The following is a 19,254-nucleotide window of genomic DNA, read 5'->3' as shown; positions in this document are numbered from 1 at the left end:
AGCCGTCCTAATGGGTATGAAATGGTATCTCATTGTGTTTGTGTGGTAAAATATACAGAACATAAAATTACCCATTTTAATCATTTTGAAGCGTCTGGTTCTGTGGCGTTAAGCATGTGTATCGTTGTGCAGCCGTCACCCCATCCGTCCCCAGGACTTTGTCCTTTCTTTCCCCTGAATGAAACTCTCTGCCCAATAGCCGACAGCACCTCGCTCCCCTCTCCCTCTTCTAGCTTTCTGTTTCTGTGAATTTGACCACTCAAGTGAGAGGAATCATACAATATTTGTACTTGTGTATCCTTTTTCTCATGCAGCATTATGTCTTTAAAGTTCATCCATGTTGTAGCATGTGTCAGAACTTCCTTTTTAACAGTGTGCTGTATACATTTTACGTATAGACCACATTTTGTTTATCCAGTCACCTGTCAGTGGACACTTGGGTTGCTTCTACCTTTTGACTGTTTTGAATAATGCAGCTATGAATATAGGTGTACAGGTATCTGTCCCAGTCCTGCTTTCTCTTCTTTTGTGTATATGCCCAGAAGTGGAATTGCTGGATCATATGATAATTCTGGGTTTAATTTTTTTGAGGAATTGCAGTTGCACCATTAGCAATGCACAAGGATTCCGTTTCTCCACATCCTCACCATTACTTGCTCTCTGGTTTATTTGATAATAGCTATTCACATGGATGTGCGGTAGTATCTCAATGTGCTTTTGAGTTGGATTCCCCTAACGACTAATGTTGTGCATCTTTTCAGCGCGCTTATTGGCCATTTGTATGCAGGCACACCTTGGAGATACTGCGGGTTCAGTTCCAGACCACTGCAATAAAGCAAATATTGCAATAAAGCGAGTCACGAATTCTTTGGTTTCCAGTGTGTATAAAAGTTATGTTTACACTACACTGTAATCTATTAAGTGTGCAGTAGCATTATGTGTAACAAAACAGTATACATTCCTTAATTAAAAAGTACTTTATTGCTAATCATCTGACAATGCAGGGTTGCCACAAGCCTTCAATTTGTAAAAAATGCAGTGTCTGCAAAGTGCAATAAAACGAGGTACACCTGTATCTTCTTCAAAGAAGTGTGTTCACATCCTTTACTTGCGTTGAAATCAGGTTATTTATCTTTTTATTATTGAGTAGTAAGAGTACAGCTTGTGTGACTGGTTACATATGGAGATTCAAAATTGGTCTAGTTTTCTTTTTTTCCCTTGTTATTCCCAGTAGTAAAGTAAACCCCTTTGCCTAGTTGAGGCCGATACAAAGTATATTACTGACTTTAAAATTGTGCAGTTGCATATTCATTATATAAGCAGCTGAAACGTTTAAATCTGAGAACGTTTAAATGTGTGCAGCACGCTAAAGCCGGAGCGTGAAGAGATGGGTGCTTGGCCCTTACCAGGCGCCCCTGCAGCCATTCGCTCCACGCTGCTGGCCTCCTCCTTCCCCTGCCACAAGCCCGGAAAGGGTGCCGAGGCCTCTCCTGTGACCCCCTCTTCCTCGGCAGGTAGGAGCATCCTCCCACCAAGGCCATGTGGTCTCCTCTCCTTTATCTCCGTTTCTCCGTTATCTTCATTATCTCCTTTATCTTCATTCCAGTTAACTTTTTTTTTTTTAATTTTTTTTTTTTTTTAGTTTTGGCTGCGTTGGTCTTCGTTGCTGTGTGCAGGCTTTCTCTAGTTGGGGCTACTCTTCGTTGCGGTGCGTGGGCTTCTCATTGTGGTGGCTTCTCTTGTTGCGGAGCACGGGCTCTAAGTGCGCGGGGTTCAGTAGTTGTGGCTCGCGGGCTGTTGCTCTGAGGCACGTGGGAGCTTCCCGGACCAGGGCTCGAACCCGTGTCCCCTGCATTGGCAGGCAGATTCTTAACCACCGCGCCACCAGGCAAGTCCCCATTCCCGTTAACTTTTTATGCTTAGCTCAAGGCTCTAGAGTAAAGGAGAGAGGAGGGGACGTGCGGAAGGACTGGGGTCCCTCCCCAAAGGGCCAGTCGTCCGCAGATGTCGAGTGCCCACCCTGCGCCAGGCACTCTGTGGGGTAATGGAGTTGCAGGAGTGGGGCAAGCACTCCAGGCCTCTGAGTTTATTGTTCATGCTGTGTCTCCCAGGTAGCTGTGTGATGCTCCATCAGGTGAGGAAAGAACGTCAGACCTCCTGTTTATCTTTTAGCTCATTTAAGAGTTTCCATATAATATATAAGGACAGTAAGGTTATAGCTTAACTATCCATGTATTTATTGGTGAAATGGTTTACATTTTTTCTTGTTTAGGTGTGAGATCATAAGTAGCATATGTAATTGGTTTTGATTTTGTTAGCCATTTAAACACAGGTTGCTTTATACTCCAGTGTAAAGGAACAAACTTGAATACTGCTCAGACAGCCAGACTTCTGAGTGCCCTTTTTAAAAAAATCTTTTGTAGACCCTCCTTTACACAGCACTGCTATATATGCTGATGAGGAAGAATTCTCCAAGCACTGCGGGTCATCTCTCCCCTCAAGTCCTCAAGGAAAAGAAGCAAAAAGAAGGTATGGGTGGATCTCAAGCAACTGTTTACTCATGGTCAATGGGATTTCTGAAATGTTCTTTAAGATAGAAGCTTATAAAACCAAAACTTTTTAAAGATCTTCTGAGTCAACTTATGTTTTCCCTCAAGAAGACTGGGACATGAAAAGGCAGTTTATCAGTAATTGACATTACTTATAATAACTGTAACTGACACCTGATTATCCTAGAAAACATACCAGTGAAGGTGGTTTAGCTTTGAGGTAAAACAAACGAGGGGAAAGGTTTTAGGAGCATAGAATTTTAGATGATTTTGAGAGGTCCCTTTAATTTACAAATATGCTTAATTGTCACAACAGATGCGTGTTCTAGTTCAGGGTGGAAACAGGGAAGAGAAGCTGATAATCCCAAAGGAAACGCGGTCTGTTGTAAATTCAGCTGCGTGGTCCCTAAGCTGCCGTGGTTTGAGTTTTGAGATTTATATATGGAGGCCTGAGTCAGGAAAATCTGCAAAAATGACACCACAGAGGCAACTCGAGAGCACATATAATGAAGAACTCTTCAGTAGCTGTAGTACTACTAACTAAAAATTATTAGCTAGAGCAAATCCTTGACTTAAGGACCTCTGTTAGGTAATAGGTCAGTTCTAGTTACTGACTATATTTTGAAAGTAACAAAACTATTTTTAAAACAAATATCCCACTTGGGCAGAAATCTAGATGAGCACATCTTTCTGAGGTTCTCTGCACTGGGGAAACCTTATGGTACTTGGTTATTTGGGAGGCTCCAGTTTTTCTATGAGATGTTATTGGAAATTGGTAGCAAAAGCCAAATATTTGGAAAACCACACAGTTCATTTTATTTTATTTATTTTATTATTAAAAAAAAATTTTTTTTTGCGGTACGCGGGCCTCTCACTGCCGTGGCCTCTCCCGTTGTGAAGCACAGGCTCCGGACGCGCAGGCTCAGCGGCCACGGCTCACGGGCCCAGCTGCTCCGCGGCACGTGGGATCTTCCCGGACCGGGGCACGAACCCGCGTCCCCTGCATCGGCAGGCGGACTCTCAACCACTGCGCCACCAGGGAAGCCCACAGTTCATTTTAAATGGTGGTGAATGTAATTTTTCAAGAAGAATTTTTGAATAGGTGACACATTTACATAGTTTAAAAATATAAAAAGGTTAATAATAGTCTTTATGTCCTCTCTACCATTACCCAGCTCCTGCATCCACTTCTTCCTTCTCCCCCACTATTGATTTCTTATATGTCTTTTCACAGTTTCTTTGTGCACGTCAAAGTCAGAATACAGAGTTTTAACCTTTTTCGAGAAGGCAGGCTGCCTTGCTGCCTGGCTTTTCTGCTCTCTGTATCCTGGAGGTGCTCCCTCCCTCATCAGCGCACACGGAGCTTCCTTGCTCTTCTCTTCACAGCCGCGGGTCTTGCGCGGTTTGGATCTCCAACGGCCCATTTCCCCCGTCCTGGACCGACAGGCAGTCGGGTTGTTTCCAGTCTCCTGCTGTCGCCAGCAGGGCTGTAGCCAGCGACCTGGCACGCATGCCGTTTCACACGCGCGCCTGTATTTGTCACACACGTGCCTGTATTTCTGTGGGATGTATTCGTAAGGGGAATCCTCAGTCAAATGAAATATGTTAGCCGTTTTCAGAGTTACTGCCACGTTCCCACCAGCGTGGTATCAGACTTGCAGTTTTGCCAGTGTGATATGCTGTCTCAGTCTAGTTCTAGTTTGTAGTTTTCTCACGACTGAGTTAAATAGCATCTCTTACATGTTTTACAAGTCCTTGAATTTCTTTCTGCGCACTCTTTATATCCTTTTTCCATTTTTCTAGCGTTGGTCATTTCCTTCTTGACTTCTGTGACTTCATTTAAACATGAGTGAAATTAATCCTGTTTGTCATGGACGGCTTCTGGCTTTCTGTCGTGGAAGTGGATTGAGATTGTGCCATTGAGTAGGAGAGGGCACCTAGGAGATTGAGTACCCCTGTCATGGTGAGGCGATCGTGAACTTGGTGTGGAGACGTTAGAGAGACTGCTGTGTACTTGGGTCTGGCGCTCAGGCTGAAGTGGTTTGGTACAGGAGGTGCAGGCACGGGTGAGCACTCCCAGGGAGAGACGGTGGGCTGAGAGGAGGCGGGGGCCTGGGGCCACCCTGTAAGGAAACCTGCCATCTGTCCAGGTGGTGGAGCAGGCGCTTGCGAAGCAGAGAGAAGACCAGTGGCCAGAGGGGAAGGAGGAAGCCAGGCAAGGGTTTGTGCTCGGAGAGGTGGAGGAGTGAGGAAGCATGTGTCCTCGCGGTGGCGGCGGGGGGTCAGACGCCAGTCAGGGAAGAGCTGAACTCATGGGTTGGTTTAACCGTGGATGTCCTTGGTAATCTTGGTTTTGGTGCTGTGATACGTCCAGACAAAAACCTTTGTTGGGGTAGGTTAGACCGGGCTTATATATGGATACAGAAGGCAGTCTGGGCAGAAGGGATGCGTGGGGAGGGGCGCGGGTGGGGAGAGAGGGAGGGAGGGGGAGCGCACGCCAGCGCCCCCAGGGACTCCCGGCAGCGTCGCAGATCTCCTCTCCTCTCCTGTGTCCCTGCGAGTCTGCTCTCACCCTCTCCTCTCCACCCTCCCCCTATTCCTCTCGTGGCTTTAACGACCCATAAGCCGCGGACCCCAGGTCTCCCTCTTGCCCAGCCTCTCCCGAGGCCCCCGGCTGTCCTGCACCTTGGCCACATTTCCCTGGATGCCTGTAGGCACCTCGGGCTCGACAAAGCCGAAACCAAGCTCCATCATTCCTCCCTCGTCTGGTGTCAACAAGCTCCTTTGGTGTTCTCTAGCTTGATGGTCCTGCTGTCACCCAGTCAGCCCACAGAGCTGTCTGGCAACCGTTCCTGGTACCTTCTGTTCTCCGACCAGTCTCCTTTGTTCTGGCCTGTGACTCCCTTGAGGATCTGCTTTCCTTCTCTCTGCACACCCTCCGGCTCCCTGTGGCCGCGGCTCAGGCACCTGCTGCTGGTGCCTCTGTCTGTGCCATCACCCCCCCAGCCCCCCCGCCACTTCCAGTGCGTGTGTCTAGCATGGAGGCCTTAGCTCCCTCACCCCCAACCTATAGGCGTGGTATGGGGGCCCCGTGTCTGTCTGGCTCCTCGGGTAAGTAGACCCTGAGGCAGGGTGAGAATTGCAGAGATCTGTTAGCAACATCGGGGAAAGTTACAGGTGGAAGAATCCGGAGTGAGCAGAGATGGCCTCAGACTGCAGCGCGGCTCTCACAGCTCTGGCCGGCCCCGGTGGTGGGCAGCTCTGAAGGGCAGGCCGGCAGCAGTGGCCGCCACGCGGCGAGGGTCGCCCTGGCGCGGCAGCCAAGCGCAGGCAGGTCCGAGCAGGACGCCTCCGGCCGCCTCGGTGCCTCCCCGGTCCTAGCCTTTGTCTTCTTCCACAGTGTTAGCTTCTCTTTAGCAACACATTCGCTCTGTACTCTGATTCCCGTACGTCGAACGGGCCGGGCTGTTTTACACCCCTGTGCTTTCATGTTTCCTTTTCCTTCTTCCTTAAATCCCCTTCCCTTTGTTTCTTTGCCTGGAAAAGTGTTTTCAAAAGTCATCTCAAGTCTCATGACCGTGATGTGTTTCCTGATTCCCCAGCCATTTATCCGCATCTCCTCTGCACTCTCTGCCTTTGGCCTCCCTGCTAGTCAGTGAGCCCGTTAAAGGAAGGCTCCTTGTTTTTCAAGTAATTTTATTCCTTGTACTTGTATTTTGAGGTTGGTGTTAAATAAATGTTTGTTGTATTGAATTGAATGGAAAAAATGAAAGAACTCTCATCAGAAGTTTAGGGTTATTTTTTCCTTTTCAAAGGATGAAAGGGGCTTCCCTGGTGGCGCAGTGGTTGAGAGTCCGCCTGCCGATGTGGGGGACGCGGGTTCGTGCCCTGGTCCGGGAGGATCCCACGTGCCGCAGAGCGGCTGGGCCCATGAGCCATGGCCGCTGAGCCTGCGCGTCCAGAGCCTGTGCTCCGCAACGGGAGAGGCCACAGCAGTGAGAGGCCCGCGTACCGCAAAAAAAAAAAAAAAAAAAAAAAAAGGATGAAAGAAGGTATTCCCTTTTCTGTCCCCTGAGCGTAGGCCCAGCGTCTGTGGATTAGTACAGATGCTGGCCCGTACACCTGGGAGTGGTGACGGGGAGAAAAGAGCGGTTCTCAGACAGGACCATGAGGTACTGCGCTTATGGGACACTTCCTTGCCTGCCAGCACTCAACTGATGTGGCCTGGGTGTGGGAACGTGTGGGAGATGACCAGTAAATCTGGGAAGGTGGCAGGCCCACCCGTGACAGGTGGGAAATCTCCTTATAAATCGAGCTTGTTTTTGTGTTGGAGGAGCAGCTTTTAGAAGACATATGTCAGTAAAAATGAAATGTGTGCAAGATATTGATGGTTTGTTCTTTGGTACAGTTCGGACACTTCTGACGTTGAAGCAAGTGAAAACGAGTCTGTAAAAATTAGTGCAAAAAAGGTATGTAGGCGTGTTCTCCTATCTTAAATTGTAAGATATTTCATATCCATTTTAAGTTGGATGCAAATAGAGAAAATGTTCTGTAGCAACATTCTTCATAAAGAGTATATAATATTTTAGAAGATTTTTTAATAAAAATGAAATATTTTTATATCGGAAGTGTTTTTCATTACAGAGATCTCAAATCTCTGTGTACCTGGTCAGTTTCCATAGTGTTCGTGTAATGTGTTTAGATGGTGGTTTACAGAGGCAGAGTGGTTTGCTGGGAGCGTCTGCCTGGAGCCCTTTAGTCAAGGTTTCTCGTCCTATCTGCTCATCGTGTTGCCATCTTCCTGTTACGTTCAGTCTTGAAGTTTAGAGATAAGAAATGTGGACTTTATGGTTATCTAATGCAGTAGGGATGATAAGCATCTGTACTTTCAAAACAGTAATGCTGTTTTCTTGACGTAGCCAGGAAGAATACTCAAGCCCATTAGTGATGAATCTGAAAGCACTGAAGAAAGTGATGTAAGAAGAAAAGTTAAACCAGCAGAGAACATAAGTACACAACGTGAAGCTGTTTCAGCGACAGCATCTTCAGAACCTTCAGAGAAACCAGCTGAATCAGTCACGCTTAAAAAGGTGGGACCCCTTGGTGCCAAGCCCTCTATTGAAAAAGAGACCTTTTTGTATAACAGTTTTAATCTGATACTTTTTGAGTATTGCGCATTGTCGATAGGTTGTTGAGATTCTGAGTTGTGTTTTCTTCTGAACGCTTTCATTCTAATAGGCACCTTAATTATTGGCTGACCATCTTGAACTTCTGTAGAGCGTGGCTTGTCCTTCGCTAGGGTCACTCTGTGGAAAGCGTAACGTGTCTTCCAAGCCTCTCTAACTCAGTGGGACTCAACCTCTGTGATAGCTTTCAGTAGCTGCAGAACAGAATACCACACATGTGATTTCAAACAACATACATTTATACCTCACAGTTTCTATAGGTCAGAAGTCCAGGCTCGCCTTAGCTGGTCTCAGAGGCTGGAGTCAAGGTGCCAGCCAGGACTGAAATCTCATCCGAGGCCCACGGTCCCCATCTAAGATCACGCAAGCTATTGGTAGAATCCTGATCCTTGCCGTTGTAGGCCCGAGGTTCTTGTTTTCTCTCTGGTTAAAGCTGGGTCACTCTCTGCCCTTAGGTCCTCGTCACATGGCCCTCTCGCAACATGGCAGCTGCCATCTTCAGAGCTAGCCAGAGAATCTCTCCAGTCTGCTGCAGTGGCCTCTTATGAAACGCAGCCTAGTCGAGGGAGTGGCCATCCCATCATATTCACAGGAGCCACCCACACTCAAGGGGAGGGGATTGTCCAAGTCCTTGGGGATCTTGCTTACCACACCCTCCCGTCTCTGCCTCCCTGGTGAATCTGGCCAGATTGGTTTTCGGCTTTGTTAGGGGGAGTCTAGGGTAGGCCTGACTCTAGAGCAGTGCTTCTCAACCCTCTTCCATTGTTGTCCTCCCTAAGAAGCCTTTTTAGACATTTTTCCTCCTAACCATCCCCGCACAGTTAAATTTTTAAAATCATAAATATACTGTGTATCTGTGTGTATACAAGGTACTTCGGAGGGTCACAAACCATTGTACTGTCTGAGAGTCTCTGGCCTGTCCCCTCGGGAACAGTCTCACCCTGTTTGATATCGCACGACCTAGGGTACCGTTCCTACCCCTCCCTAAGTTGTGGTCTCTCCCCTCGCTCAGCTGGATAGACAGCTGTTAACTGGTTGTTGATGAGGTCTCTGCATTTTCTCCATCTGAGCTCCCCCAGAATTTCTTGTCTGTTATGTTCTTCATCGCACGATAGCCACGTCCCAGTGTACTCTCTGTAGCCTCACGCGCACGTGGAGCAGGCGGTCAGACCTCTGCTCTTGTCCCTGAGCAGCCTGCTGCGGGTCTCTGCCTCCCGCGGACAAGGGCTGCCGCTCTGCGCCGGGACTGGGCCCGCCGTGCTGCTGCCTCGGCTGTCCCCAGGCGTGCGGGAAGGCGGGCGGCCCGCGTCCACCCTCCGAGTCACTCAGGTTTGTTTTGCTGTTGTCCAGGGCCTGAATGAAGGTGCCACCCCTCTCCCCACTTTCTGGCTGTCCGTGGCAAGGGAGCTAGTTCAGAAGCTGTTACTTCCTCCTCGCCTGGAGCAGAAATCGAGCTGATTCCACACATTGTTATCTTGAATAACAAAAGTTCAGATTCCTCCAAGGCACCCACTGTTACAAGCCAACTGAAAGTTTTAATTACTTTTTATTTTGAGGCGGTTTAATTTTTTTCAGCATTTCCTTATATTAATTTAGGTAATTTATATAATTATTAACTTAGAACAAAATGAGAATTGTAGCTAAAATATTGACAGTGTCTGATAATACTGTCTTAATTCTTGTTTTAAGAGAAACTCCTCTTAAATAAAAATCTTTGCTGTGGGTTTTTTTTTTGTTTTTTTTTTTTTTAAGAAAACACAGAAAAAGAAGATGTTTCGTGGCAAAAGGAAGAAACCAAGAAGTGAAGCCACAGACTTGGGTATACAATAGTGTTTTATACATAGTCAATCATTCAATAATTTCTTTTTTTAAAATATATTTTTAATTTGATAAAGTAGTAAATTTAAGTATATAAAATTGTTACTTTAAAAAGTTAAAAATACGTGACTTTGGAGTAACTGATTTTCCCAACACCCATCATGAAAATTTTCAACATACGACAAAGGAGAAGGCATTTTACAATATATATTCATATACCCACTACCTAGATTTTACTGTCAAACTTTAGTATACTTGCTTTAGCGCCTATTCATTAATCTATTTTAATTTTTCATAACATAGTACGCACTCTTTTCATACAACATAGTACATACTCTTTTCATACAACATAGTACGCACTCTTCATACAACATAGTACGCACTCTTTTCATACAACATAGTACGCACTCTTCATACAACATAGTACGCACTCTTTTCATACAACATAGTACGCACTCTTTTCATACAACATAGTACACACTCTTTTCATACATCATAGTACGCACTCTTTTCATACAACATAGTACGCACTCTTTTCATACATCATAGTACGCACTCTTCATACAACATAGTATGCACTCTTTTCATACAACATAGTACGCACTCTTTTCATACATCATAGTACACACTCTTCATACAACATAGTACGCACTCTTTTCATACAACATAGTACGCACTCTTCATACAACATAGTACGCACCCTTCATACAACATAGTACGTACTCTTTTCATACATCATAGTACGCACTCTTTTCATACAACATAGTACGCACTCTTTTCATACATCATAGTACACACTCTTCATACAACATAGTACGCACTCTTTTCATACAACATAGTACGCACTCTTCATACAACATAGTACGCACCCTTCATACAACATAGTACGTACTCTTTTCATACATCATAGTACGCACTCTTTTCATACAACATAGTACGTACTCTTTTCATACATCATAGTACGCACTCTTTTCATACAACATAGTACGCACTCTTTTCATACAACACAGTACGCACTCTTTTATAGAAGGCTTCTTTCAGCAGGACTTTGAGATTCATCCATGTTATTTTGCATCATTTTTTATTGACACAGTTTATTGAAAAATGGGAGGAAAATGAAGCATTGAAAATAAAGCATTTTCTCTCTTTCCTTCAGTTCTTCTAAAAGATAAGTTTTATATTTTTCTTTTTATAAAAATGCTTATTTTAGAAAATTTCAAAGGTATGGAAAGGAAGATAAAATCACCTACAATTCCATCACCCCAAAATAACTACCATGTTTTTTGGTCTTTACTTTTCAATTCTTTTACTGAGCTTTTCTCACACGAAGTGGGCTCAAGTCCTTGTCATTAAATATTCTACAATACCATTTTAATGTATAATATTTTGTTCACAAATGTGCCATAGTTTAGTTAATCTCTTATTATATTCCTACAGCTATCTGAATCAATACACTCAGTAAGCTTTATGTGTCCTAGACGTGGCGTATCGGGTAGATTAAAACTGAAAATACAGTTAACAAAGAAGATCTCAATCACCAGTAGTGTTAGATAAGAGCAGACTGTTAAGTAAAGACACAGCAAGGTAATTAAAAGGCAGCAGTGCTTTAGGCTGCTTCAGCAGAAATGGGAGAACCAAGCAGACGGCAGTTAGAGGGTGAGGTACAGATGGGTTTGTGAGACTGACTGGGAGAGGAAGAAGTGAGCATGTCTCCTCCCATGTGCTTCTTCAAAAGTTGTGGCTATTTTTAGCAATTTGGTGGAACTACTTTTGTTGTAGGCTTTCAGAACCCTGGACCTAGAGCTAAACTGTTGATAATTAGTATATTAAACTGACTTATCCTAATGTTGTAGATACTTCCGACTGTGTACCTATCTGGTGTTTAGAAGAAAAGAAAACCAGTGACATCATGGAGTTAGATGTCGTTTTGTCTGCATTTGAGAACATCCTCCTAGAGTATAAGTAAGTCTTTTGATATTGTGGTATATGTACCTAATAAATTTCCCTCAAAATAGCACTTCTACTCACTCCACAGCTTCTGATATGTAGAATTTTCATTATCACTGGTTTTTATTTTTATTTATCACTTTTATATTTTTAAACTTCCATTATGATTTTTTTCCTTAAGCCTGTGAATTTAGTATGTTTTTGTATGTCCAAATATGTGACTTTTTAATTTATATTTTTGTATTAACCTTCCATCTTAAATAGTTACGGTCAAGTGTCATGGACTGGTGATACCTATTTTGAAATATTGAGGCTTCCTTTATGGTCTGGCACATAATCTGTGGGAAAGCTCTAATTAGTGGTTCTATGTAGAATCTCTAATTATTGGATCTATTAGAATCAGTATTACTCAGTTTTTCCTGGTACTTCTATCAATTTATGCTATTTATATAGAGAGATTATTTTATTAAGACATCATGTTTAAAATTGCTCTTTTATTCATTTATTTATTTTATTTATTTAATTTTTGGCTGTGTTGGGTCTTTGTTGCTGCGCACAGGCTTTCTCTGGTTGCTGCAAGCGGGGGCTACTCTTCGTTGTGGCGCATGGGCTCTAGAGCGCAGGCTCAGTAGTTGTGGCGCACGGGCTTAGTTGCTCCACGGCATGTGGGATCTTCCTGGACCAGGGCTCAAATCCGTGTCCCCTGAATTGGCAGGCGGATTCTTAATCACTGCACCACCAGGGAAGCGAAGCCCTAAAATTGCTCTTTCAGATTGAACATTTTATCCTTATGTAGTGACCCCTTCCATTCCTAAAAATGCTTTTTGTCTTAAAATCTATTTTATCTGATACTAATATGTCACTAGATTTCTTTTGCTAATATTTGCCAGATTTTATATTCTTTTAACTTTTATTTCCAACCTTTGTCTCACCTTAAACTTTATTATTTCTTATAAAATCTTTTCTAAATCCAAAGTGTCCATTTTTGAATTCCACCTGTTGACTTTAGTCCATTTACATTTATTTTAATTATCCATATATTTAGAAGAATGTACTGATCCACTGTTTTTACTTTAAAAAAATTTTTTTTCACTTTTTGATGTTTTTAATCCTATATAACATTTTTTTTTAAAAATAGAATTTACAACTCTCCACCAGTAAGGTTAGAATTTTGGCAAGCTCTCATGTCTTAATCTTCTCACCCTTCCCCCACCCCAAAACCCGTCATGTTTATAATACCTAGAGACTTTAATTCTGGGAGAAGGGCTATCACAGTTGATGTGAAATGGCTTCTCTTTTACCTGTTTCAATGTGGGTTCTTGACTTTGAACTTGCCAGGGTACTGCAACTTCTCAGCTGGTTTCTGGAGTTCTCATAAAGGCTTTTCGGGCTGTAGGTAGTTGTTAAGTTGGTTTCCCTGTGGGGGAATGAGGTGTGGGGTTTCCTGTTCCACCGTCTTCTGATGTCACTAGAAATACTCCATTTTTTTTTTGATGAAAACTTCTTCAAAAATCTGTATTCAGATGTGTAGGCCTTCTTCTTATGTTATGCTTAGCTTCGGAAGAATTAGGCCATGGGCTTAGTCCCCTTATGCTGGGTGACTTTTCCTCATGGATTTGCCCCAAGAAAAAAATAACTATAAGACAAACTGTCACACAAGAGATTTATTTTCTATTAAAAGCACACTTTAGGGCTTCCCTGGTGGCGCAGTGGTTGAGAGTCTGCCTGCCGATGTGGGGGACACGGGTTTGTGCCCCGGTCCGGGAGGATCCCACGTGCTGCGGAGCGGCTGGGCCCGTGAGCCGTGGCCGCTGAGCCTGCGCGTCCGGAGCCTGTGCTCCGCAACGGGAGAGGCCACAGCAGTGAGAGGCCCGCGTACCGCAAAAAAAAAAAAAACAAAACACTTTATAGTGTCATACTGTGCCGAGGAAGAGGAGGGCTAGCTGCCACCCTGGCGGTATGTGCGCTGCTCCAGCACAGTCGCTGTGGGTCTGTGTCCAGCCAGAGCGAGCCAGATGGGAGACTGGGCTCTTTTGTCTCTGGTGACAGGGACCTGAGCCAGTTTTGGGTCAGCTTTATAGTTTTTGCAGAACTGAATGGCTGGCTTCTGGCTACTTACTCATTGGTTAGTCCAGATGTGTTATACAATTATTTCTCCAGTTATAGCAGGGAGGGAGGAAGGAAGGGGCTAAAGCCTGCTGGTCACTGGATCAGGCGGCAGAAAAAGACGGGGATTGGCTGTAAACATTGCTTTCTACATGGCTTAGTGTCACCTGTGGATGTAGCCAGTGTCAGGGAGTGCTGACTACATACATGAGGGTTTGGGGGAAATATTTCCTGTTCTTTTTGTTTGTTGAGATGTTTCCAGTATTTTTTTAAATCTGAGAAAGGGCTGCAAGCTGACCATGTCATCTTAGATATTCAAAAGGGCACGTACCAAACTGTGTGTGTCTATGGGTGTGCTAAACAAATGCAACACACCTTTCAAAATCCTTTATGTAATACCTAAGTTTAACTTTCTTTATTCTGCTATAGACAAAAAACAGACTCTAGAATTTGTAAGGAAGCCATCAACAAATTTCATTCTAATTTGAAAGAAGAACTCATCAAAATGGTAAGTTCACTGACATAAATTTGTTGGTCTAGATATTTTTTAGTAATACTGAGCAGCAAACTGTTATCTTAGAGGAGCTTGCATTTGCTGGCAATGTGGTGAAGAACTCATTAGAACTATGCACATTTCACATGTTGTTTTTAAACTAGATGTAGTTATATTGTACACTGATAAACAGTAACTGTGGAAAATGCTGGCGAATATTTATTTTTCGTTTTGTGTAGCTTGAAGAAGTCCAGATGTTGAAAACTCTGAAAAGGAAGAACACTAAGGTAACTGACTTATGTGCTTAGAAACGCAGTCCTGTAGAACATGCACATACGTGGAGTTAAGTAAAGACCTGACTCTGGGTTTTATGACGTGGAGAGTTTGTATAAGATCTTTTATCTTTTCAGTCAGGCTTTTCTTTGGTTGATCTGGTGATTGATCAGATGAGTATACTGCAAGCTGAGGAACTGGGGATCCTAGTTAAGCCGAAAAATGGCTCTCAAGCCCCAAATGACCACTTACATGGATAAGGATTAAGTAATGTATATTTATCACTGTTGTGTATGTCAAAAAGTGTTCAGACTGAAGAACTGTCTTATGTCTCAGGTAAAAGGGCAGCCTGGGAAGAATCCTGGGTTAAGGCTCAGGAGACCTCCTTTCTTGTCCTGGTTCTGCCCCTTCGGTGCACCGTATGCCACTAGGTTTGCAAGGAAACCTGCGGCGCTCCTTGCCCATCTGTTTATAGTTGGACCACTCGACATCCTATGTTCTAGCTGCAAACTTGCGTGAACCTACGTGTAGAAGCACAGCTCCCCCTCTACATTTATAACAGAAACGGATTTGAAATGTGTACATTTTTCCTTCTGGTGATTATAAGCCTTTGTTGTTTTTCGGTTTTAATCTCCTGTTGGTCAATTCTGCGTTTCTTATAAGCAAGCAGGAGTAGTCTGAATGTCCAACAGTGGAAATATGAGGTAGTCGCTAAAAGTGATAGTTGAGATAATACCGTGCATTATATTGAAATGTCCTTTTTAAACTACAGATTGTGTCGTGACACTCCCCTGCCTCACTGTGTTTCTAGTGTACCTGGATACGGTGGAAGCCCCTTACTTTACAGCTCACAGGGTAGTAAAGATCTGGCCCCACTTCCTCTTTCAAGCTGTCCTCGAGTGGATGCCCCTGTTCTTTCCCTTCAGAGCATGTGTCACAAGTTGTAACTACATCCTGCTTGTATGTAATGTCTGTCTTCCCTGTTAGACCAAATTTCCAGGATGGTTAAGAATGGGGTTTGTCTTGTTTCCCACTATATTTCCAATACAGTGTACAAGGCAGTGCTCAAATACTTACAAAATTAATGTAACTGTTGTATTACTTAGATGATCTCAGATATCGAAAAGAAAAGGCAACGTTTGATTGAAGTCCAGGATGAACTGCTTCGGTAAGATAATATCAGAATCCTCTTTGAGAACTTATGAGAAGGATTTAATCACGATATGCCATGCGAGGCTTTGTTGTAAAACTTGCTGCTGTGCTGCGTTTAAACCCCAGGTTTCTCTGAGCTTCGAAGCTCAGTGAAGGCAGGCTTTGCTGCCAAGTGGAGAAGCTGTGAGCGGAGGGGAATTCAGCAGTGGCCCGTTCCCCCACGAGAGCTCTCAGTTCTGGCCCGAGAGGCAGCCGGATTAGAGACTGAGTGCGTGCACAGACTCTATCTAGAACCAGACTGCCGGGCTTTGAACCTAGGCTCTGCCATGTGCTGGCCGTGCAGCCTTGGGCAGGTTACTTAACCTCTCAGTGCCTCAGTTCCCTCACGTGTGGATGAGCACGATGCTAACTATATACCTCACAGGGTGTTGTGAGATTTAAATGAATAAATATACAGAAAGTGCCTCATGGAGACTGGGGTACAGTAAGCTTTGTATGAAGTATCAACAGTTTTTGTGAATGTTGGTGAAAGGTATAGCTTGGCGTGGCACTCGTGTGAGTGCATTCCCAGGTGTTGAGCCGGGACACTTCCCACCAGGGCTGTCTCCACGGTCTGCTTAGGAAGACTGGAGCACAGTCCATCAGCTGGTTGACCAACTAGTATTTCCTGGTGGTCTTCCATACAGACAGGGCTGCTGTGTGAGCTGGAGGGTTGGCCATAAAGTAGCAGCAGAGTAAGCTGTATCAGGTATGCTCTCTGCTCTTAAGGAGTTTAAAATAGCTTGAAAAAGTGGTCTTATCAGAAAAGACAACCTATAATTAAGTACTAAGTTTTAAAGATGAGACGGCCACAGAAGTTTAGAAGTGGGAAAAATTGGTTGTCTAGGCCTTTGGTTTCCAAATCTAGTGTATGGACAGGTGCTGCTGGCCCATGCTAAAGCTTTCATTGGCCCAGGCCAAAATAAGAAAGGTAGTGAGAGGAAGCTTTTTAAGGTGTTAGCTGTGTGTGCTGGGCACTGTCCTATAAATGCTTTACATACTAACTCATCGCTGTAACCCTGTGAGGTAGGTCATTTGGCTATATAAGACAACTACAGAAGAGTCATCTGTCTTTGAGATCTGTTGTTCCTTTTCTAGATAGAACTTTAGAAGTGGAGAAGTATAGTATTTTGAAAAGGCACAGAAAGAGAAAAATGTATGTCATCATTGCAACTTTACATGGGAAAGACCTAAGGCACAGGGCAGTAACTGACCCTCAGCCACCCGCCTAGGAAGTGAGGGAGCCACGGCCTGGTGTCTGCCGACTGGCTCCAAATCGAGCACTCCTGCCCACAACCCAGATGGCACAGTGAGTTTTCCAGAAGGTAGCACTTGTTCAGTGTACAGAACTGTTACGAGGACTTTTCTTTTGTAAAATGATATTAGAGCATAGTTGTTTTTTTATATGTTTGTGAGAATAAAAGATGGTAGCCTCTCCCCATTCTTTTATAAATTGGTCCACAAAATCCAAGTTATCCCTTTTTATTTTATAGGTTAAGAAACCAATAAGCTACTGAGAGAGAGAAAGCAGGTTGCCCAAGGTCACACATTTCATCCAGGCACTGAGAGAGCGTTTCCGCTGGTTTTATTAGACCTTTTATTTCAGCAAGAGGTAGGGAGGGGCTGAGGGAAGGCTTTCTGTCCACACTTTTACTGTTAAACTGCAATGCCTGTCTGCTTCCGCCGGGGGCGCTAGAGTCTTTACCCAAGTATATGTTTTCATTCAGTAGTTCGCAGGACTTTACAAATGGCTCGATGAATTTTAGGACATCTCAGGCGTACTCGTCTGTGGGCTTCATTGCTGAGCACTCGTTGTGCATCACGTCTCAGAGTCTTTTCTGTGTGTTGAGTCCAGAGTCGTTCACATTGGTAATTTCGGAGCCAAAGGTACCTCGGACCACCTAGGCCACCTCCCCTGCTTTTTTAAAGCTTCACTCAGCACCCTGACATACTCCATCTCATCTACCTTATTAGGCTGTTGTTGTACTTTATGTCATTTATTTTCGGGAAAAATTTTTTGTTTGTTTTAGGTTAGAACCAGAGCTGAAACAACTACAAATAAAGTATGATGAACTAAAGGAGAGAAAAGCTTCCCTTAGGAATGCAGCGTATTTCTTGTCTAATTTAAAACACCTTCATCAAGATTATTCAGATATTCAAGAGAAAGAACCAAATGTAAAGGAAACGGTAACTTCAGTTTTCACTTTTCACTGTGCTTTAGAAGATACAGGGCATTTGCATGCTGCAGTACAAGAGCTATGGAGAGGCAGCATTGGTGTCTACCCAAAAAGCATCACTATAAATTGGTGAAAATTTGTTATCACCACTTCTTTAGCTAATTAATTAAGGCCAGAGGAGTAAAGAAAAATCCAGAAACATTGATTTTACTAAGGTATTAATACTTAAGCTTCAGAGAACTGAATTTCTTTGAGAGAAGCACATCCTCTGTGTACAAATCTCAAGTGAACAACTATGCTTTATTACTATAATTGTCATCAACATAAGACCGCTCATACATGTTATAAAGACCAAACTTGTTCTTTGTTCAGCCCATAGTTTTAGTATCTTTTGTATCTGAAAAACTAGCCATTATCCCATATAAATGGTAGGTGTAATTTTAGAAGTTGAGAAATACTAAAAAGGCATGTAGTAGGGAAAAATGTAATTTTTTTTAATTGAAGTATAGTTGCTTTACAATGATTCAGGTGTACAGCAAAGTGATTCAGTTATACATATATATGTAAGAATCTTTTTCAGATTCTTTTATATGTTATTACAAAATACTGAATATAGTTCCCTGTGCTATATAGTAGGTCCTTGTTGTTTATTTTATATATAGTAGTATGTATATGTTAATCCCAAACTCCTAATTTATCCCTTGCCACTGCATCTTTCCCTTTTCGTAACTGTAAGTTTGTTTTTGAAGTCTGAGAGTCTGTTTTGTTAATAGGTATAATTTTTCTAGATTCCACATGTAAGAGATATCATATGACGTTTGTCTTTGACTTACTTTGCTTAGTATTATAATCTCTGGGTCCATCCATGTTGCTGCAAATGGCATTATTTCATTCTTTTTTATGGCTGAGTAATATTCCTTTGTGTGTGTGTGTGTGTGTGTGTGTGTGTGTGTGTGTGTGTGTGTGTGTGTGTGTGTGTGTGTACCACATCTTTATCCATTCCTCTGTGGATGGACATTTAGGTTGCTTCCATGTCTTGGCTATTGTAAATAGTGCTAAAGTGAACACTGGGGTATCTTTTCAAATTATGGTGTTTTTAAAAAATTAATTTTTGGCTGCGTTGGGTCTTCATTGCTGCACGCGGGCTTTCTCTAGTTGTGGTGCGCGGGCTTCTCATTGCTGTGGCTTCTTTTGTTGCGGAGTGCGGGCTTCAGTAGTTGTGGCGCACGGGCTTTGTTGCTCTGCAGCTTGTGGGATCTTCCCAGACCAGGGCTCGAACCCATGTCCCCTGCCTTGGCAGGCGGATTCTTAACCACTGTGCCACCAGGGAAGCCCTATGGTTTTCTTCAGATATATGCCCAGGAGTGAAATTTCTGGATAACTTGGTAGTTCTATTTTTAGTTTTTGAAGGAACCTCCGTACTGTTCTCCATAGTGGCTGTACCAATTTACATTCCCACCAACCATGTAGGAAGGTTCCCTTTTTTCCACACCCTCTCCAGCATTTGTTGTTTG

The 19,254-nt window shown here is 43.5% G+C and overlaps 1 protein-coding gene across 3 annotated transcripts in view; it reads left to right on the top strand.

Annotated features, from left to right (window-relative positions):
* CENPU (centromere protein U) overlaps window positions 1-19,254 on the top strand; it is a 32,622-nt gene that overhangs the window by 7,104 nt on the left and 6,264 nt on the right. The window contains exons 4-12 of one of the 3 annotated variants that reach the window (XM_059049357.2): window positions 2,424-2,529; window positions 6,958-7,018; window positions 7,469-7,639; window positions 9,488-9,554; window positions 11,407-11,515; window positions 14,036-14,114; window positions 14,339-14,386; window positions 15,479-15,540; window positions 17,594-17,750. In XM_059049357.2, coding sequence (XP_058905340.1) covers window positions 2,424-2,529; window positions 6,958-7,018; window positions 7,469-7,639; window positions 9,488-9,554; window positions 11,407-11,515; window positions 14,036-14,114; window positions 14,339-14,386; window positions 15,479-15,540; window positions 17,594-17,750 — 860 coding nt within the window. The remainder of the gene's footprint in view (window positions 1-2,423; window positions 2,530-6,957; window positions 7,019-7,468; window positions 7,640-9,487; window positions 9,555-11,406; window positions 11,516-14,035; window positions 14,115-14,338; window positions 14,387-15,478; window positions 15,541-17,593; window positions 17,751-19,254) is intronic. The other 2 variants (XM_067022708.1, XM_067022709.1) reach the window with 2 other exon arrangements.

This window comes from Kogia breviceps, chromosome 20 (genome assembly GCF_026419965.1).
Source record: "Kogia breviceps isolate mKogBre1 chromosome 20, mKogBre1 haplotype 1, whole genome shotgun sequence".
In the NCBI taxonomy this organism is placed as follows: Eukaryota; Metazoa; Chordata; class Mammalia; order Artiodactyla; family Physeteridae; genus Kogia; species Kogia breviceps.
The sequence above is the reverse complement of the archived record's forward strand: the minus strand, read 5'-3'. Positions and strand labels throughout refer to the sequence as shown.